The sequence below is a fragment of the Gracilinanus agilis genome, chromosome 3 (genome assembly GCF_016433145.1).
Source record: "Gracilinanus agilis isolate LMUSP501 chromosome 3, AgileGrace, whole genome shotgun sequence".
In the NCBI taxonomy this organism is placed as follows: domain Eukaryota; kingdom Metazoa; phylum Chordata; class Mammalia; order Didelphimorphia; family Didelphidae; genus Gracilinanus; species Gracilinanus agilis.
The window spans coordinates 60,831,759-60,853,726 of record NC_058132.1 but is presented as its reverse complement, the minus strand read 5'-3'; the positions used below and the strand labels follow the sequence as shown (position 1 = coordinate 60,853,726).

The following is a 21,968-nucleotide window of genomic DNA, read 5'->3' as shown; positions in this document are numbered from 1 at the left end:
AGCCCCTCCCCCTCCCACTGCCCCCGCCGGAACTTCCTTTTGAGCCACGCGCTGCCGGAAGTGGCGTACGCCCTGCGCGGGACTGAACCCGGAAGCAGGACGTCAGGCTCTCCCTGAGGGTCACCCGGGCACACAGACTTCTCCAGAGGTTTGCAGGGGAGTTCTTCCATCCTTGACAGTCAAGCGGAGCATTCCGGGTCGAAAGCCCGCCGAAGGTTCAGTCTGAGGGTGGCCCTCATCAACGCTCGCTCCGGAGAACCTCGGAACGAACAGTACAGAGTATGAGGGCAGAGAGCCCGTCGGCTCTGCCTGCTCTTATTTTGCGCTTGAAGACCCGACCTTGAAGCCCGCCCTGCCGCTGCTGGAGGCTGGGAGCGTCTCCCTCCCTGGGTTTCAGGTCCAGCTTCGCACTCACTCCCCGGGCCTCGTGGCCCTCAATGTCTGTTCCTTTGAGGACCCCTGGCCAACGGCCATCCTTAACATCCGCAGCACCTTCGAGGGTTGTTCAGCTGTCATCCTCCTTAAAATGTGCCGAACGCAATAGTCTGGATAGGGTCCATGCAGACGGTCAAGGGCGTTATCCCCCAGCTTTTCCTGGGCATCAGGTCTCTTCCTGGAGGCCCCCATCAAATGACTTTTTAGGCTGCAGTTCACCAAAGCACCCAGATTTTCTCTCCCACAGGAACTATGGTAGGGCCACTGTGGTGTTTTGAGCAAATCATTCCCCTTCTCTAGGCCTTGGTGTTTCTAAAAGTTTATCATCTCTAAGACCCCTTGAAATGCTGTTATTTATTTTATAATTTCATAAGGAAAGAGTCACAAATTGAGGCTCTTCCTCGAAGTGAAAAAGAAAAGCATCAAAGGCATGTCCTTAACTAGGATAAAATTTTCCCCAAGAAAACCAGGCTGTCTGGAAACACATTTTATTTTATTTTTTTTAAACCAACCCTTAACTTCTGTGTATTGGCTCCTAGGTGGAAGAGTGGTAAGGGTGGGCAATGGGGGTCAAGTGACTTGCCCAGGGTCACACAGCTGGGAAGTGTCTGAGGCCAGATTTGAATGTAGGACCTCCCATCTCTAGGCCTGACTCTCAATCCACTGAGCTACCCAGCTGCCCCCTTGGAAACACATTTTATCTAACATGACTGACCAGCCTGCTAGTGAACAAGGACTGACTCACTCCTGCCTCCATGGCTCAGAATGCATGGTAACCTCCCAATTTAATCACTTCTTTAAGTTTCTCTTTGAAGAGTTTTGCCTTTGACTCATATTCCCAGGGAGCATTTACCACCCAGGCCACAAGACAAGTCCTTTTAGCCTCAAGTACTCAATGAATACCCATGAAATAAGATTTAAGGTGCCAGAACCAAGCTCCCAATACTGAAACTAAACAAGCCCTGGTGAGAAAGTTGGAAAAGAGGAAGGAAGATGAATCCTAAAGAAAATGGCTGTAGAGGGCCCCTATGGCAAAGCCCTAAACCCTCCCCTAAGGCCAGGGCCAAGGGACTTGTAAATCACCTTACCCAAAATTGTCCCTGATGCCTTGGCTCTGGGAAGCTAATAATTCTTCCTTAGATTACATAGTTACCCTGTGGTATTTCTAAACCACAACTTCATCCAAATGACAGCAAGTTGGGCAACTTGGGGTTACTTCAGGTTAGTATTTTAATGAGTGTAATAAAATGAGCCTGTTCTTTCCTGTTTTCAAGATTTTCAATATATTTTTCCTTCTTTCTTGCTAATTCTCATCAAATGTTTCTGTCTTGTTCCTCATCTCCAAATTACTAGATTGATAAAACTGCTATGGTTGGAGATTGAATATATATCAAACAAGTGCCCAATTTACTCTGGATGTTGGTTCTCTTATTTAGTCCTTGAAACTGTCCTTTTTCAGCATGTTTACTTTTCAAAACTTCATTTAATACTGACATTTAAAATAGGGCCACATTTAACTCTTCCTCAAATTTTACATGCCATTTCCCCCCCCCATAATTAAGGGCTCTTTACCCTTCAAGAAAAGTACTACTAGGCTGACTGCCTGCTTTTAGTATGAGCATGTATCTTCAAAGATACATAGCAGAGAATAGCTAATTATTTCCCTTTAATCCTATGATCTTACCATTGAATAAGTTTGATACACTCTGGAAAAAGACAGCCAACCCCTCAGCACATGCATAGCCTTTATTTACATATGAGCAGGCATGGTTTCTTCATGGTTTCAAGAAATGAGGAAAAACAATCTTGTTCAATACTTGGAAGATGGCTCTGTGACTAAATTAAGGAACCAAATTTACTGTCATATACCAAGATAAAAATTTTCTGAAGTCTTTGGTTCAAAATCAGCATTTTATGTAGTGAAGAAGAGACTCAAGTCTTCAAGCTATGACTGGCCAAGCCTGGGTGGAAACCAACTTGAGTAAGCCTCAATCCTCTCATCTTCCTTGAAGGAGGCAGCAGCATCTTTCAGGACAAAATCCCTGGATTCACCAAGGACTTATTGTGAATTCTGCCTCTTTTTTCTCTTTACTACTTGTGTGATCTTGGGAAAAATCATTTAAACTGTGGGCAACAGTTTCCTAAGAGATAAAGTGAGGGATTTGGACTACATTTCTAAGATAATTTCCAAGTTCTAATTCATATATATTCAATGGCCTCCATTCAAAGGGCTTTTTAAGGAAACTTATGTATAAACTATAAAGTGTACTATCAATGGGAAATACAATTATGAATTAAAAAAAACAAGAAAATACAAATGTTATGTCTGGTGTGGATTTATTATTTATTATTCCTTAGTCACAGGAAATAGAAAGCTGTGCACAAAAGAGTTCAAAGATTTCTGGTTCTGGGCATGGGCCTGAACACTAGCTTGAAGATAAGAAGCATTAAGCATCATGCCATAAACAATGTTTTTCCTAAGGTCCAATGTCACCACCAGGATGGTCATACCCATATCAACAGTTCCCAGCACGCATTGCCCCTCAGGGATTGGTTACCAAAGACAGCAAGAAAGAATGCAAAGCTGTAAATGTGATCAAGAGACTAGTTCTACAGCCACAATCCCAGGATACTTCAAGAAGGGGTAGCAGCTACCTGGTAGATCTGAGTGGCTTAGCCACAACAAAACACAAAATACTTCACACAAACAGGAGGGAGCAAGCAGGTAGAGATGTTTCAAGATGGAGATCTCACTGGCAAATGCCACGAACACAATTTCAAGATCTTGGAATGCTACAAGCAACCCAGTAGTAGTAATTACTGATTTTTAAAAAGGTCACACACAAGTCCTGCCACAAAGGGATAAAAACACAGGAGTCCACAGCCATATTCAAACTGGGAAAGCGAGAGCCTATCCATGACTTCCAGATTTCCAATGGGCTCAAGACCCAATTTCTACAGTGCTCAAAGTGCCAAACTTGTCCTCAGTCCAATGGCCCTTGCCAATGGTTTGGTGTCCTCAATTTTCAGGCCCCCAGCAACAAAGCTTTGGGGGAAGCTGAAAAGCTATATATTCTCTCAAGTCCCATCTTTTTCCTTCCCCAATGATAAGAGTCTGACATGATCACTGACACAAAAGCTTCTGTGGGAGCCCCAGCTTGCCTTTAAGAAATGAAGTGTGTCTGTGGGGTGACTTGCTGGACCTTGTGATCTGCTGGGTTGGCTGATGCTTCATAATTGCAGATAGTCACCTCATGTCGACGCATCTTAAGGAAAAGCAAGAAAATTTGAATTAGCCAACTGGCCATTAAAACACTGCTCTCCAGAATACATACTTGGAGTTTTCCTCAATCCTTTTTCACAGTATATCTCTTAAAGCCCTCCAGGACCCATCACCCTCTGCTAGTTTTCAACCTGAAAATCCCTTCCAGTTCATTACTAGGTTTTTCACCCCTTACTGCAGGGAAACAACCAGACAGAACTTTAGAAGGCAATGTTATGTGATTGATGAAGCACTGGCCGTGGTGATCTCTATGTCCAAATCTACCTCTTTATAGTTTTGTGACCTTTGGCAAATGGCTTTTCTGGGTCTTATTTGAAACAGATTTTCTCCATGATCATTCTGTCATTTTACTTTCTAAGCTATGTTATAAGGCTCTTTTCAGGTATGTAATGGTCTGAAAGCACACTTCCCATAAAAATTAAATTATGTAGGGCAATATCAAACTGCCTGTGTTGTTTTTCCATAAAGAAAAAAATAGGAAGAAACAAGGGTAGTGGGGGAGAACTTACTTTACTTAATATTCTTCCTCTTATTAGACTCTCATTGTAATTTATAAAGATCTGGTGCCACTTATCTATTTTCTGTTTCTTACCTCAGTCCATTCTCCTCTCAGTCCAATATAAAACACCTTTGTGGTGTCAGCGCCAAAGTTTTTTGAAATATGAATAGAGAGATGATAGACATTTGAAAAACGAGAAATTCTGTAAGAATGAAAACAAGTAGGAAATATTACTATTAGAACTTTGTGAGTGACATGATATTTAATCTCTCATCAATTCCATTTCAGAAACATCCAATTTCTGCTTGAAATCAAATGTCAAGAAAACCTTCCTGAGATTTTATTCTTCATTTCTCTCCTATGTGCTGACACATTAAAAATGCTATGTTGCTAAATACTTTAGACAGGGTCAGGAAGTCCTAAGTCCAAATCTAGCTTCAGATATTTCCCAGGTATGTGACCCTACTGGGCAAGTCACTTAATTGCAGTTTGACTCAGTTTCCTCAATTGTGAAATGGAGATAATAATAGTACTTATTTCCTAGGGTTGTTTTGAGACTCAAATGAGATACTTATAAAGCCCTTAGCATTGCCCAGTACATAGTAAGTACTACATAAATATTATGTTGCTAAATAAGATAAAGGCAATTCTAAAGCAAGTTTAACTCAGGACTTTGGAAAAGTATAGGGAGAAGGCAACATGATGTAGTGGAAATATGGAATCAAAAAATGTTCCTTTCGGCTCTAAATCCTATTATTCTATGAGGAAGGTGAAGAGAAGCCTGTGCTACCATTTCCCCACACCACCACCACCACCTTTTCCTACAACTTTCCCAGAGCAGCACTATCCATGCCCAGGAGTTAAAAAGTCTTTGGCTTCCACCAAAACATTACAGGAAAAAAAATCAATCCAAGCAATATCTATGTAACCTCCTCCATATATTTTAATCATTGCCTATATTAAGAAAGAAGAGTGATCAAAAACAAATTCTCAGCTGCCGATAACAAACAAGTGTCTATTCTCCAGGGGATGTTGCTTTCAAGGCAAGAAGGGACTCAGGGCTTACTTACTTTGTGGCATATTCCAATTCACCAGTGAGGTCTCGATTTAGACTAAAAGTCTGATCAGGTTCTCTGTCTGTATCATCAAAAGACATCTGTGGAATGTTTTTGAATCTAAAAGAGAAAAGGAAGAGAATTCAAGTTATTCAACAACAACAAGAATTCAACAACAGAATCATATTCATCGTTCTGAAACCTCCTATCCCAATGAATCATGACTTTCTCAAAGGGAAATCTGCAGGGATAATAAGGTCTTGTTTTTGTTTAAAAAAAAAAAAAAAGAACTTTAATTATAATTCAAAAGGAACTACGAAGAAAATAGTTTTTGTTACATCAGCAGTTTCCCAATGCTATCCTAATTCTAACATAAACAAGGATCAAAAGATCAAGAACAGCACATAGGATAAAGCACTCTACTTTTTTTATTCATTATTTGCTCAGTCTTAAAAATCCAGGGGAACAGATGCCACTTCAAGCTAAAACCTTATAAATGTAAAATGTGCTCCATAAGGGAAAGTAGTTTTTTAAACTCCAAGTCTGAAGTTGTCAACCTGTTATATGGTGTACTTGACTTGGATGACCATATGAGAGATGGTGGAAAATTGATAGAACATGTGAGAAAACAGTCTACACCAAAATCAGAGATAGATCAAGCTGCCAATAGTTAAGTTCATTTATAAGGGACAAGACCATCTTCATGGCAGAATCACAGTAAATAGTTTTACAGATATGCTTAACAAATTCAAAATTAATAATGCTTGGGTCCAAAGAAACCAACCAAAATGTTAATATAGCCAATAATTCTGATAAAGATGATTTAGGATTCTACCTTGTACAAGTTGTATCAGCCAATGGACTGTCATAAGCATGCATGCCAACTGTTGGTCAAGATTAGAGAAGATAATTTGCTCTAAGAACAAATGTCAGTAACTTTATACCAAGAGATCTTAAAGATCTGGCCTCTGAAAATAATCCTTGTCTAAAAAATTGTTTTTTCTTACCCCACCCCACCCCAGAGGAAAATTCTACCAGTAAATTACAATCTAGCATTTCTAACTTGTTTTACTAATTGTGGACATGCAAGTAATGCCAGAACACTAAAACAGAAGCAAACACATAAAGGATTCATTGTATAATTCTTAAGCTTTTGTCCTACCCACTTTCCAGGTAAACAAATATCCAGATAATCTGTCTCAAAGGGACCACATACTCTTAAGAGGTGTTGACAGTTAAATTTCAAACTCATGCTTCCAAAACAATGGCTTTTTTTTTTTCATTTTTCAACAGCACTTTAGAATTCTTTTGTGATTTTACCACCAGATCAATCCTGTCCTTCTGATTTAACACATCCATAGGGATGATCAATGCCAGATAGACGCCTTATCATACAATAGTATAAATAAATGGTCACACTTTTATCTACATTAATAAATGTATTTTCAAAACTCCTATTGTGGTATCGAAGCCATTTACAATTATGAAATCTTTTCCTGCCCAAATGTTGTCCCTGAAATGTCATATTTCAATATTTAAAACAGCTTCATTATTTCACCAAGTATACCACTATATCTCCCACCTCTTTCAAGCCTTTCCACTGGGGGGCCCATTATTTGTTGGTGGGTGTCTCAACCTCCTTTTAGGACCTAATCCAATACAATTGGAGGCGGCTTTTCTCTGGTTCTTTTTTCATAGGTACTAGGGCAGTACTTGGCCTGTTTTTCATTCACTCTCAAAACAAACAGCCCAACAATCAACCCCAAGACATTAAATGCCATATATTTAGCAATTTATCATTCAAAGACTTTATTCAAGTTTAGGAAAAAAGATTTGGCAAATTCAGATAAAAAATAATATATAGTATTACTATATAAATGGAAGTATTTCTCTGAAATAGCTATTAAACAGGATAAGACTAGGCTCTCATCAAACAGGCTACTTCTTTAGACTCTTAAAAACTGTTGAGAATGCAAACTGCAGTTTTATTAGAACAAATGTCAATATTCTGGGGACAGTTAGGTGGTTCAGTGGATTGAAGGCCAGGCCTAGAGACCTGGATTCAAATTTGACCTCAGATACTTCCCAGCAGCTGTGTGACCCTGGGCAAGTCACTCAACTCCCTATAAAACCTATCCCTTGTTGCTTCTGCCTTGAATCCAAAATACAATTCTAAAATTAGTTATAAAAATAAAATATCAATATTTCTAGATAATCTGAGGAGTATTAGCCAAGTAGGAGGTACTTCAAGAAAGACTAAAGAATAAGCCAAAGGGCAATCACTTAGATAAAATGAACTTATTCTGTGTGGCTCCAGAAAGCAAAATTAAGATTGCTGAGTAAAATATATAGGTTTATACTCATTATAAAGAAAATACTTTCTAACAATGAGCACTACAATAATAGAGTGGGCTGCCCTAAGAGTAACTGAGCTCTCCTTCACTATAGCTATTAGATAGTTGACTATTTGTTGAAAATGTCTAGAGAGAGTTCTTGCCTGAAGTACAGTTTGGGCACTAGGACCACTGGGATTCCTTCTAATGAGAACATCCTAAGTTTATTGCACTAAAGGAGCTGTTATCTGAGAAAGTAAATCAGACAGAAAACAGAAAGTTTACTGCCCTGCAGAACCAAACACATAAAAATAACCCAAAGGTTATTTGCCCCTCCAAAGTGTTATGAGTTGTTTTTAACCCTAGTGAAGATCAAATGTGGGGCTTTACAGTAAACTATTACCAAAAGCTGAAAGTAGAACTGATCACTAAATAGACAGATAAAAATTCACCCCCATTTTTGTGACGGTTTGAGGTCCTTGTTACTTACAGTCTCATCTCTGAAGGATGCGAGTCATCGTCCTCTCCCATAATAATGATTCCTTTCAGTTTAACATTACCTGTAAACCTGCCCAAACACACAAAAAAAACTGGAAGTCAGAAGGTTGAAGTGTATCTCAGGTCAGCTACTTACTACCTATATAACCTTAGACATTACTTGCTCTCTCTGGGTCCTAGTTCCCTCCTTTCTATACAACTGAGGACTGGGATAGATGGTCTCAAAGGTTCCCTCCAACTCTAACATCTGATGATTCTAAAAACATTCACATGAACTTTTTTCTCTTTCACTGTGAATGAACATTTCCTTAAGAGTACTGTGCCATAGAAAGAACACAGGATTTGGAGTTAGGAGACTTAGATATGGGTCTTTTTAACTGTTTGGGTCTAAATTTCCCCAAATTATAAAAATGGGGATAAATAATATTTTTATTACCCTACCTCAGGTAGTTTGTGAGAACTGAATGCAGATATATAAGTATGAATTTTTAGCACCTCCAAAAAAAAACAACAATCATCCTTCCCACCCCATTCCAAAATTGATGCCATACTGAGCCAAGAAGCCACCTATTGAGGCAACTGTACCCGATGCTTATTAAGATGAGGAAACCTAAGGTACCTATTGGAAGGGTACTCACGGAATATTAAACAGCAGCTCTTCATCAGCATCACTTTCTACAAACTGGGAAAAAACAACAACCCACAGATCATTAACACCTCTGGGTGTTCGGTTCTCTTCTACAAGTCAAGTCTAATGCACAGTCTCTTGCTTGCACATGCTTAGCTGCATATATCTGTGGAGCCTAGCCACAATGTGGAGTTTGCTTCTGTCACTTTAATTTGAAGACTAGCCTAGACTTCACTTTGGTGTTGTGTCTAAGGGGATCCAGATTAAATCTAGAGCTCCACTCTGGCTTTCTGGTTCTGATGGACTTAGTAATTCAGCTGTTGGGAAAATCAGAAATAACAATGAACTACAAAGTTCAAAGAAAAAGATACAGGGAACCACACCATCTACATGAGAGAAACTGTGATAGAGCTGAAAAAGAACCAGAGATGTTGGTATATTATCATTAGCCAAGTGACCTGGAGTAAATCATTTCTACATGACCCTCCAGTTTTCCCATCTGTAAAATGAGTAGAAACTTCTAGACATTGCACCACAATTCTTCTTTGAGGGCGTTACAAAAAAAAGTACCATATAAAATGTGGAGGCCACTAAGACGTAATGGAAATAAACCTTGGACTTGACATCAGAGAAGTCGTTAGAATCTGCACTGGGATTTTATTAGCAGTGAATTTAGGCCACTGGATTCCCCAGTCTGATCCTCAGTTTATTTCTCTGCAAAATGAGGATGATAACTTTTTACTACCTACCTTACAGAGCAACAGTAAGGAAATCCCATAAACACTTTTTCTATAAGCCCAGTAGAACTGAAGAAATTTTAGTGGAGGGTTGGTTGGTGCTTTTTGGATCACCGAGGGCACTAAGTTGGTGGAAAGGAAGAAGCACTGGTCTTGGAAAGTCACTAACTGTGACCCTGAGCAAATCCTCCCCTAACTCTCCCCCATTCTTCAGTTTCTTTTTTTTTTTTTTTTTTTTAACTAGCATAAGAAGGGCCAGATAAATGATAAGACATTCCGCTAAACCACCAGCTTTTCTGTACAAGCATAATATTACTCTCTCTCCTCAGCACCATAATAGCTCCGAGGTCACTGTTATCTGCCGTTAACACTTGGGGGTTGAGCTAAACGATCTCAAAGCTCCCTTTCCAGGCTGAAATGTGCAAGCAGAACATTAAGCGCTGGCACCTCGGCCAGGAGCGAGGAGGGATGACACACGACGGGGGGGAGGGGCGCACTACTCCAGGCCCCTCTCCTCGCCGGCTCTTACGCGGACCCCAAGCCAGCCAGCCCCCGCCCCATCCCTGTAGCCCACAGCCCAAAGCTCTGGCCCCAGTCCCGCCCCGCAAAGCAGCCAGCGCCCCCTTCCCCAGGCTCGGGTCCGGGCTCGGGCCCCACCTTGGTGCGGTCGGCCCGTTCCTCCCAAGGCTTGAAGACGCCGCGGCCGCTGCCCTCGCGGCTCTCGTTGAGGCACTGCAGACGCTCCAGGTCGATTCGCAAGTAGAGCCCGTAGGCCAGGCCGCGCTGTTCGGGCGGTTCCTCGTGCTCCGCCGCGCAGCGGCAGCCACCGCCCCCGCCGTGACTGTGCCCATGCGACATGACGCCGGCCCAAGCCCCGCTCTAGCCTCTGGCCGGCCCCGGTTCTCCCACACACACCCACAACGCCGCAGACTGAAGCCGCCGTGCCGCGCGCACCTGTCGTAAAGCACGCCGCGGCCACGCCCCCGCTCTCCCTTCCCCATCCGTGTGAGAGGAATCCAGCCCGGCTCCCGGAGCCAAGTCAAGCCACGCCCTCGCGCCCGAGAGCGCGTCGCTCCTCTCCCCGCCCCCTTTCCTACAGCGCATATTCAGGGTCCCCACTGGGGCGCTACAGCTGCTCGAATGTGAAAATTCCCTGGAGCTCCTTCAAAAGAAGAGGGCCTGAGCGGCTCCCTGAGCCCCGCCCCTGCGTAGAGTCTTCGTTGGGAGACCGGGGGCGCTGGAGAACAAAATAAATAAGAATCGCCGTTGTCCGCAGTCTTCAGGTTTTCCTACCCCTTCTCCAGCTGCATCCCTGCCAGTGCAAAGGGCGGAGCGTAGCGTCCAGAGGTTTGGGAGTCGGAGAAGCGAGCTGCTTGAATGTGGACTGCCGAGTGACCGCCGACATCTCCCCACGCGCTTTCGGGGCTGGAGGGTCCTCTGCATCCGCTCCCCACCACCCTGCGCGGGCTAAAACTGTTGTCCTCATTCCACCTAGGAATTGTGGGGAGAGGGGTAGAAACCTCACGCCCAGGATCGGGAGGCCCTCCCTTACCACTCACTTCATTTTTTTTTAAACCCTTAACTTCTGTGTATTGGCTCCTAGGTGGAAGAGTGGTAAGGGTGGGCAATGGAGGTCAAGTGACTTGCCCAGGTTCACACAGCTGGGAAGTGTCTGAGGCCGGATTTGAAGCCAGGACCTCCCCTCTCTAGGCTTGACTCAACCCACTGAGCTACCCAGCTGTCCCCACCACTCACTTCTCCAACGTGCCTCCCCTCGACCCTTCCAGGGCATCACCCTACCTGCCTTAGATTGAAGCAGACATTCGAGGGGTGCCCTACGCCTTGGTTCGCTGCAGGGAACTTGTCCTTATGGTGCGCAGAGGGAACTGCAGCACTTAGGGCATCTCCAGGGCCCACACCTTGTCAGTGAAGTGGTTCCTTCTGGCTTCTGCAAGCTGTCATCAGACACAAAGTGGGCACCCCGAGAGATCTTCAGGGAGAAATGGAGACAGTGAGCTCCAGGCTATGCTCACCTTAAGCCACTTACTTGCTCTCTGTTGGCCACAGTTTCTTCATCTGTAAAATGGAAAGTTTGGACTTGATTGACTCTAAAGGCCCTCCCAGCTCTAACATTCTCTGTTCAAAGCTCACTCTTTCTCTGCCATTCTGGGTTCTAAGGTTCCTCCCAGCTCTGACATTCTACAAGCCTTATGATCAAACCACCAGACAGGGTGGTGATAAGGATGGTACATTGTAAATTGCTAGGTTCTCCAGAAATGCTAAGTCTGTAAAATGGGGCTAATAACAGCATCCACCTTCTGAGGTCATTGTGAGGATCAAATGAGATAACATGTCAAGCACTTTTACAAGCCCAAATTTACCATCTCATTGCGCTTAGCTATTATTTTAGCTGGCTATGATTTCTATCAGCTAATCTTCAGGTCTGAAGATGAGGGTGGTTTGGGCAAAGGGCCCATCGATATTCAGAAACTGCCGTTTAAGTATAAGGTTCTCCCATGGAATAAAGGATTCCTCTCAAAAAGCCTGAGAGTGAGCCAAGGTCAAAGGCAGGCCCAATCATGACTACTTGTCCTGTGAGGTGGCAATTCCTTTAACTCCCTGGATCAGCTTTTTCCCCTGTCTCTCTCTCTCTCTCTCTCTCTCTCTCTCTCTCTCTCCCCCCTCCCCCACATATTATCTGGCAATGAGTGAGGACAAATGAGAAGATGCTAGAGAAGGTCCAGGCAGTCCTAGGATTCCTGTATCCACTTGGGGTTCAGGTAAAAAAAACCTTCCAAGGTCTTCCCCCTACGTTGGGTCTCTCTGAGTATCTTTCCATCACATTGAAAGGGCAGAGCCATTCAGGCTTACTGTAGAAAACTGGTTTTCTTTATTTGAACAGCTTTTATTCCCCAAAGCTTAGCACAGCATGGACATAGAGTTAACTCTTAACAAATTCTCAGTGGTCAACTAAAATATGTGTGTGTTATTGTTGTTGTTTGGTCATTTCAGGTGTGTCTGATTCTTCATAACTACACTTGGGGTTTTCTTGGTAAAGATTCTGGATGTTTCCCTTTTTTTTTTTTTTCTTTTAAAAATGCTGTAAGGTTTAAATTTAGTGGTTGGACTTAAATTATGTGAAATAACATGGTTGGCCAGAGTTATTATATCTCGTCAGAAGTTTATTTACAAAATAGAGGGGAAACAATAAGATAAATAAATGTGAGAGAGGTTAGAGAAAATACCTATACTAGTCCTCAACCAGGAGGGCAGGTAGTGAGTGACTACTGGCCTCCTCCAAGATGGAAGCTAGTCTCTTAGGAAACTAGGAAAGTAGTCAGCTCTTTTCACTTACCCAACCAGGTAATCCAGGAGTCAGAATCCAAGGTTGATGCCTGGAACCAAGCCGCAGTCTAAGCCACAGTCTCCAGTGAAGTTTCCTCGAAGACTATCTCCAGGAGATACTCTTCACTAGAGTCACCTTCACCAGACTGATTCCTCAGGGATTTTCATGGCTTTTATGGTAGCTTCCCATCCCTGTTCCTTTTCACAGGGGACAATCACAATTTCCAAATAGTCTGAGTTCTTACCTTTGGAACCATATCTTTATGAGTGTGTTATCTCTTAAATTTCTGGCTTGTTCTCACCTAGCATCAAGTAAGGTATGAACTCACTAAGTGATTTGTGAGCTCCTCCACCTAGTTCAAGCTTGTGTTGATTCAATCAAAAGGTAGACAAAGGAGAGCTAATCTTGTCCTCACAATCTAAGGAGGTACTAAGTAGGGGCACTTAAGTTATTGCCAAAGTTTTTAACTTCAACTTAGGCAAAGAGAACAAAAGATTCCCTTTTCACAAGTGTGAACTCAAAGAGAACCAAGAATTCCCTTTCACAACCCCTAGGTTAGGTTCCTTCTGGAAGCATCATATTTGCCACCTGGCTTAGCATAATTGTTAGCAGTCTTCTGTCACCTGTTTCAACCTGGCTAGTAGATCTGAACTGTGAAGGGAAAATAGAGAATCCAGGTGCAATATCCTACAAACTGCTTTATGTACTCATAAAGTCCAAGTGTCAGGGTCAGCTAGGTGGCTCAGTGGACTGAGCCAGGTCTAGAAATTGGAAGTCCTGGGCTCAAATTTGCCCTCAGAAACTTAATAGCTGTGTGACCCTGAGCAAGTCACTTAACCCCTACTGCCTGGCCCTTGCTGTTCTTCTGCCTTGGGACCAATACACAGTACTGAATCTAAGACATAAGGGAAGGGCTTTTGCAGACACTGCCACTGAGAGTTTCTTGTCTTCGTTCGGTCCACCGGACACTGAGCCCCACTGCCTCTGCCTCCACTGACAAGCCCAACTCAGCCATCTGTGGCCATGGACAACCCCAACGTGTATTTCAACATCTGCGTTGAAAAAAAACGAGCCCCTGGGCCTGGTTACTTTCGAGCTCTTTGCAGACAAGGTTCCAAAGACAGCAGAAAACTTTCGGACCCTGAGCACTGGAGAGAAGGGATTTGGTTACAAGGGATCCTGCTTTCACAGAATCATTCCTGGGTTTATGTGCCAGGCTGGTGACTTCACTCGCCATAATGGCACTGGTGGCAAGTCCATCTATGGGGAGAAATTTGCTGATGAGAACTTCATCCTGAAGCATACTGGCCCTGGCATCTTGTCCATGGCAAATGCTGGACCCAACACAAATGGCTCCCAGTTTTTCATCTGTACTGCTAAGACTGATTGGTTGGATGGCAAGACCAGCAAGAAGATCACCATTGCTGACTGTGGACAAATCTAATAAGTTTTTTTGTTTTGTTTTTTTTGTCTTAACCACCAAACCATTCCTCTGTAGCTGGAGGGAGCAATCTTGAATTCCACCTACTCTTACACCCTGTAATCCTTGTGCTTTCACTTGCTGCAATTCTCTTTGGATTTCATTCCCCTTTTCCTTCCACAAGTCTGGCTAGACAACAGAGTTAAGTTTATGATTATGAAGAAAACTAAACTACAAAAAAAAAAGACATAAGGGAAGGATTTAAAAAAAATCTTAAGTCTCAACTTCCAAGAAGTATAAGAGTAATCATAAGTTATTATGGTTTAGTTGTTTTTCAGTCATGTCCAGCTGTTCAGACTCCATTTGAGGTTTTATTGACAAAGATACTAGAGTGGTTTATCATTTCCTTCTTCATCTCATTTTAGAGATGAAGAAACTGAGGCAAACAAGGTTAAGTGACTTGTTCATGGTTACACGGCTAGTAAGGTATCTAAGGCTGGATTTGAACTCAGGAAGATGAGTTGTCCTGGTTCCACATCAGGTACTCTGGCCACTGTGCTACCTTGCCATCCCAGTTATAAGTTGTTCCTGAATCCTATCCTAGTCTTCCTTTCAACCTGAGTTTTATATTTAGCATTGTGTGTATACATAGGAAATAAATACCTGACCCATATCTGGTTCATAATATACACCGGCTATTCCTTTAGGGGATTCCCTAGACATAACCCAAAACCCATACCTCCTTTACCAAGGACTTGGGTTATGTGATGTAAAGAGAATTAGGAGAATTGTAAATCTATAATCACTCACAAAAATGAATATTATAGAAATGTATTTTACATGATAATACATGTATAACCCAGATTGAATTGCTTGTCAACTCCAGGAGAGGGGAGGGAAGAAGAGAGGGATCAAATAAATTTGGATCAACAAATTGAAAAGTTCTCAAGAAGCTCACTTTCTGGGAGATAAGACATAGAGGACTTTCAGCTATGATTCAAATATGGAAAGTCCTTATGGTCTTTAGGAGAAACAGGACTGATATTAGTACATTTTTTGTGTCATTTCCATAAATAAAACCAAATGCATTTGTCAAAAGCCAAAAAAACATTTATTAAACACCTACTATGTGTTAGGCACTGTGCTTAAGGGCTAGAGATACAAATACCAAAAAAAAAAAAAAAATGAGAGTCTCTGACCACCAGAAGCTAAGTATGTAATGGGGAAAACAATTCATAAAAGCAAGCTGAGTCCAGGCAGTCTCTGATGGACAATAGCTTGCTGGAAAATTCAGAGAAGTTCCAGTAATGTAGCCAGGTGAGGAATGGGGAGAAGCTCTGAGCTGAGCTCCTTCCTTAAATGGAGATTTTGTAAAATTGAAAGTAAAAGAACAATTGAACTAATAAATAAAACTAGGAGTTGGTTCTTTGAAAAAAGAAATTAAATAGATGAAGTATTGGTTACTCGAATTAAAAAAAGAAAGAAGAGAATCAAGTTATCAGTATCAAAACTGAAAAGGGGAATTTCACCTCTAACAAAGAGGAAATTGAGGCAATTATTAGGAGCTATTTTGCACAATTATGAAACAATAGATTTGACTAGGTGAAATGGATGAATATTTACAAAAATATAAATTGCCTAGATTAACAACAGAAGAAATAGAACACTTAAATAATCCCATCTCAGAAAAAGAAATTGAACAAGCCATCAATGAACTCCCCAAGAATAAAATCTCCAGGACCAAATGGATTCTCAAATGAATTCTATGAAATATTTAAAGGATAATGAATCCCAATACTCTACAAACTATTTGACAAAATAAGCAAAGGAGTCTTACCAAATTCTTTTTATGACACAAATATGGTACTGATTCCCAAGTTGGGAAGACCAAAAACAGAGAAAGAAAACTACAGACCAGTCTCCTTAATGAACACAGATGCAAAAAAATCTTAAATAAAATACTAGCAAAGATGTGGGAGCAATACAAGACGACCAGGGCCTTTCATGTCCAAAGAACCCCAGAATGTAAAAATCCTGGGTAGATAGGAAGTCAGGGGCTTTCCATTCAGCAAGGCTGTGGAAATAAGTCCAGAACACCCCAGAATGCAAGGTCTCTGGGGAAGCCATTAACTTAGAAGCAGTAGGCACATAGTTTTTCCCTTTAGCTTGAACCCAACCTATTATTTTCTCTAAGTTATCAGATGTCCTGCCAAAAAACCACCAGGGTAAGAATTTCATGAGGAGTTTGGATAGGGAGTCACCCACTGAAGTACCAAACCCAGCTGGGCAATCATACATAAACATATTGATCCACTGCATATAGAAAAACTTTTGTCTTTAGCCTATGGTCATTATCCTTACCCTGTGAATCATTACCTATCATTGTTTCTGTATGAAAATTACCTAATTCTCTTTCCTACATCATTTTCCCTATAAATATCATCCACTCCCACAATAAAATTGCCTTTGGCCACTTGATTCCCACCACCATGGCCAGGTGGGATTTATACCAGGAATGCAAGGCTGGTTTAATAATAAGAAAACTATCAGCATTATTGACCATATCAATAATTAAATGGAATTTTTAGATTTTCTGGTTCCACTCTGCAAACAGAGAGACAGAAGATGGGTTCTTGTAGAACGATGAGGTTTTTCCACTAACGATTAGCTTTCTGGAACACAGTAAAGTCAGAGATGTCCCAGAGTAGGGAAGCCGGATGAGAAACAGAGGAGGCTTTGGACCATTTGATAATCAGTGCCAAGGTCAGTCCCTGGGGCTGCTGGAGGTTGTGAATGCTGCAGCATCTGCAAAGGTGGATCACATCTCCATGGATGAGGACCAGGTTGGAAACCTGGTCAGTAGCCCAAGAGAAGCCAATGTTCTTAGACCTCTAGGAATTACCTGCCCATTTGGTGATGGCCATTTGGTTATGGTGGGGATGTGGAGGCTCTTCTCCAAAGGAAAAAGAGATTTCAACAACTAAAAATAGGGGATAGGAGGAGTTCACTTCAGGTACGGGAGATCACACAAGCAAAGGGACAGACTGGAGGAAGGACAAGAATAGGAGACAAGAGAGTTCTGGTCTGTCCAGAATATAGATAGAAAGACAGTAAGGTAAAGAGTAAAGGGCACTGGACCTGGAGTCAAGGAAACTCAGGTTCGAATTCTGCCTCTAACACTTACTTAGCTATGTGACTCTGGGCAAACCAAAACCTTGGTGAGCCTCAATTTCCTTATCTATAAAATGGGAATAAGACAGAGTTGTTGTGAGGATCAGATGAGATAATGTATGTAAGGCATTTTGTACACTTTAAAGCACCATACGGCAAGTTACTTCACCCCAATTACCTAGTCCTTACCGCTCTTCTGCCTTGAAACTGACAGAAGGTAAGGGTTTAAAATATATATATATATATATATATATATTTATATATAATGCTTTTACAAAGACCTTTATGGTTTATAAAAATGTATTTCCTGTGTGACCCTAGGCAAGTCATTTAAACCCTATTGCCTAGCCTTCACCTCTCTTCTGCCTTGGAACCAATGTAGAGTATTAAATCTAAGAATAAGAAAGAAAGAGAGGGAGGAAGGAGGGAAGAAAGAAAGAACAAAAGAAAGAGAGGGAGGAAGGAAGAAAGAGAGGAAGAAAGAAAGAAAGAAAGAAAGAAAGAAAGAAAGAAAGAAAGAAAGAAAGAAAGAAAGAAAGAAAGAAAGAAAGAAAGAAAGAAAGAAAGAAAGNNNNAGAAAGAAAGAAAGAAAGAAAGGAAGAAAGAAAGAAAGAAAGAAAGAAAGAAAGAAAGAAAGAAAGAAAGGAAGGAAGGAAGAAAGAGAAAGAAAGAAAGGAAGGAAGGAAGGAAGAAAGAAAGAAAGAAAAAGAAAGAAGGAAAGAAGGAAAGAAACAGAAAGAAAGGAAAAAGGAGGGAAAAAAGGAATGATTGATATAAAAATAAAAGGCATCAATTAAAACAAAAGGCTTATTAATTCGTTAAAACAGGAAGCTCTCCTAGGAGCACAGCACATGAACCCCTCCTGGCCCTGCTTCTTCCCCTTTTGGAAGCCTCCCCAACACCAGGCTTTGAGAGTGTGAGTATCTCTGCCCATGTAAGGGGTCACCTGGGGTCTCTGTCTCCACCATCTCCCACCTCAGGCACTTTGTCTAAGGTCCAGGTCTCTCTCTACCATGATTGAATAATTATGTTGATTTTGAAGTGGCTTTTATGCTGCTTGCCCCAGCCTGTTTTCTGATCTTTGGCCCAGCCCAGAGCCTCACCTCTAATAGAAAACCACAGCCAAACCTCAGTCACTCCTGGCATAACCTGCATAATGAGACATCAGAAGAGGGCTTCAGTGGAGTGCCATCAAATTAATCTAAAAAAAAAAAGTCAAAGCTTTTACATTTATTTAAATCTATAAATTAATTTAAATTTATGGTGCTAAATAAAAATGATTTCTGTTTCTGAGTGTGACTCTTCTTAGCAGTTATATCCTCATAATCACTTCCACACTTAGACCTGTTCTTCATCTGCAAAGTAATGGTGCCAATGTCTGCAAGATAACAGGAGAGCTGGAAGGAACTTTCTAGTCCAGTGATGGTGAACCTTTTAGAGACAGAGTGCCCAAACTGCAACCCTCAGGCTGCCTATGAGTCCCGTCCCCTTACCTAAGACAGGGGAGGGAGAAAGTGCTCCCATTGGGTTGCTAGGCAGATGGGCGGGGCATTGAGAAATGTCTTCTTCAGGTGCAGTGGAGAGGGGGAGGGAGGAAGTGTTCTCATTGGGCTACTGGGCAGAGGGGTGGGGCATGTGAGAAATGTCCTCAGTCATGGTGGAGAGGGGGAGGGGAGCAGTCCCTTCCAGCTCATGTACCATAGGTTCACCAACATGGTCCTGGACCATTGGTCTAATTCTAAGCCTGTTTCATAAATGAAGAAGGCCCAGTGGGATTCAATGATTTGCCCAAATTCACCTGGAGTGTAAATAAATAGAAATTGGTTTTGAATATGGCTGCTCTAGCTTATTTTACAGGGCTGTATGAGATCCTAGATGCCAAATACAGGTACTCCTCTAACATGGGAGGGGGTGGGAGCACAGTGCCCCCTGTGATCTGGAAAATCCCTGTCAAATGTTTTGGCCCTTCCTTCATATCAGAGAAGTCTGGATTTTTTTTCTTTTTCTTTATGAGGCAATTATAGTACCTTCCATGCATTTATGAGTCACTAAGCTTTTTAAGATATCTCTATATTTCTAGCCTTCATAGGTTGTCTGTTGGCTTTTATGTTCTTTTCCCAAACTTTTTTACTTAATTTAACTTTATATTTACATATTTATATATTATGAATGTGAAATCCCCTGCCCCCCTCATGATTACATCAGTATCAGCAATTTTTCCTAATTTAGTTATTTTGTGATCATAGATCTTAAACTTTTCTAAAAACAATCAAGATAGGGGGCAACATCATTGGTTGGAGAGCCAGGCCTAGAGACAGGAGGTCCTGGTTTCAAATCTGGCCTCAGACACTTCCCAGCTGTGTGACCCTGGGCAAGTCACTTAACCCCCATTGCCCAGCCCTTACTGCTCTTCTGCCTTAGAACCAATACACAGTATTGATTCTAAGATGGAAGTGAGGGTTTAAAAAAAATAAGAAAAATATAATTCTATCTGAAGCATTTTCTGTATCTTAATCGTGTAGGCGGTTTGTTGTAGCATCATTCTGAAAGAATCATTTAGAAAAATCACACAGCAGGTATAGCGTTTTCTATCATGCCTCTTTTTGCTCTATTATGTAAAGCTGTGGTTCAAACACACCCATGTGACCTGATTTTACTGGATTCTTGAGGAACTATGAATATATTCGATTCTTGGGGAACTATAATCATATCTAAACAAATTATTGTTTCTTAAGTGCAAGTTTTGGGGTCTTTGGTTGCTGACCAGAGTCTGGCTTTATTTTGAGACCAGCCCTCTCTCAATAAACCTATTTCTTTTTGGCTTGGAGACTTTGTTTTACTTTTTGGCATCTCTGTTAATAAACTTTCACCACAATATTCAGATATTTTATATATAATATATACACTTTATACTTAAAGATTTATTTCTTTAAAAACTTTATACTTACAGGTCTATTTAAAAACAAAACAAAACAACCCTTACCTTCTGCCTTATTTCTGCCTGTTGGTTCCAGGACAAAAGAGTAGTAAATGCTAGCAATAGAGGTTAAGTGACTTCCCCAAGGACACACTGATAGAAAATGTCTGAGGCCAAATCTGAACCCAGGTCCTCCCAACTCCAGGTCTGACTTTCAATCCACTGTGCCATCTACCTTCCACCCTTTATCTTAACTTTAAAAAAGAATTCATATATAATGTTAGTATGAAAGATAAAATACGTTGATATCATACAGTATTCTACCTTCATTGTATGCATTTCTGAATTTCTAAACTCTTTTCTGTGTCATCTGCTGGCCTTTGTGTCACCTGTGTCTTCTGCAAAATTCCCCAAAATTTCTTAAACCAAACTGATACATTACAACTGTGATGGGAAAGTCCCAATATGGAAAGGATACATTACCTGTATTTTAGAAACTGAGTGAATGCCAGTGTTATCACTAGCTTTGAATTAAAGAGATTATGGGGGGGGCAGCTCGGTGGCTCAGAGTAGGTCTACAGACATGGAGGTCCTAGGTTCAAATCTGGCCTCAGACACTTCCTAGCTGAGTGACCCTGGGCAAGTCACTTAACCTCCATTGCCTACCCTTACCACTCTTCTGCCTTAGAACCAACACACAGTATTGATTCTAAGAAACTAGATAGCAATCATGGGTCTTGTTTTGTTGCTTATGTTGTTCATTTGTGTCCAATTCTTCATGACCCACTTTATGGTTTTCTTGCAAAAAATACTGGAGCAGTTTACCATTTCCTTCTCCAGCGCATTTTACAGATGAAGAAACTGAGGCAGACAGGATTACATAATCTGCCCAGGATCACACAGCTAGGAAGTGTCTGAGGCTGGATTCAAACTCAGGAAGATGCAAGATAGGGAGAGGGAGAAGACCTAAAGAAGCCTTTCAAGCATCAGAAGGACTTTCTTATTATATGATATATATATATGGAGGAGGCAGGTAGATAGGTGCCTGGAGTCAAGAAGACCTAAGTCCATATCTGGCCAGAGACTTACTAGCTGTATGATCCTGGACAAGTCATTTAACCTCTGTATGACCATCCATTGCAGTATCTTTGCCAAGAAAACCCATGGACAGTGCTTTCCAGAATGGTCGTATTGATTCACAACTTCACCAATATTAGTGTCTTAATTTTCTCACCTCCTCTCCAACATTTATCTTTTTCTTTTATATTAGAGGTGTGAGTTGTCTTAATTTGCATTTCTCCAATCAATAGTAATTTAGAGAATTCTTTTGACAATAAAATTTTGACTTCATCTGAAAACTGCCTATTCATATCCTTTGACTACTTACTAATTGGGGAATGACTTGTATTCTTATAAATTTGATTCCATTCTCTATATATTGGAGAAATCATTTCCTCCCCCCCCCCAGTTTTCTATTTTCTTTCTAATTTTGGCTACTTTCGTTTTATTTATGCAAAAGCCTTTTAATTTCATGTAATCAGAATTATCTATTTTATATCCTGTAATTCTCTCTGTCTCTTGTTTGGTCATAAACTCTTTCTCTTATCCATAGATCTGACAAGTACATTTTTCTATGTTCCTCTTTA

General features: G+C 41.3%; 1 protein-coding gene and 1 pseudogene across 1 annotated transcript; one reads left to right on the top strand and one right to left on the bottom strand.

The window, feature by feature from the left end:
- Positions 1–2,755: 2,755 nt before the first annotated feature.
- On the bottom strand, positions 2,756–10,381 carry PITHD1 (PITH domain containing 1). Its single transcript, XM_044671330.1, has 6 exons — positions 10,126–10,381; positions 8,742–8,785; positions 8,096–8,173; positions 5,288–5,392; positions 4,311–4,419; positions 2,756–3,701 (listed from the first exon to the last, which is right to left on the bottom strand). Exons 1-6 carry the CDS (start codon positions 10,324–10,326, stop codon positions 3,600–3,602), a joined length of 639 nt encoding a protein of 212 aa, XP_044527265.1. The 5' UTR covers positions 10,327–10,381; the 3' UTR covers positions 2,756–3,599.
- A 3,456-nt stretch (positions 10,382–13,837) lies between these two features.
- Positions 13,838–14,312, top strand: LOC123243144 (annotated as a pseudogene).
- The last annotated feature ends 7,656 nt before the right edge of the window (positions 14,313–21,968 follow it).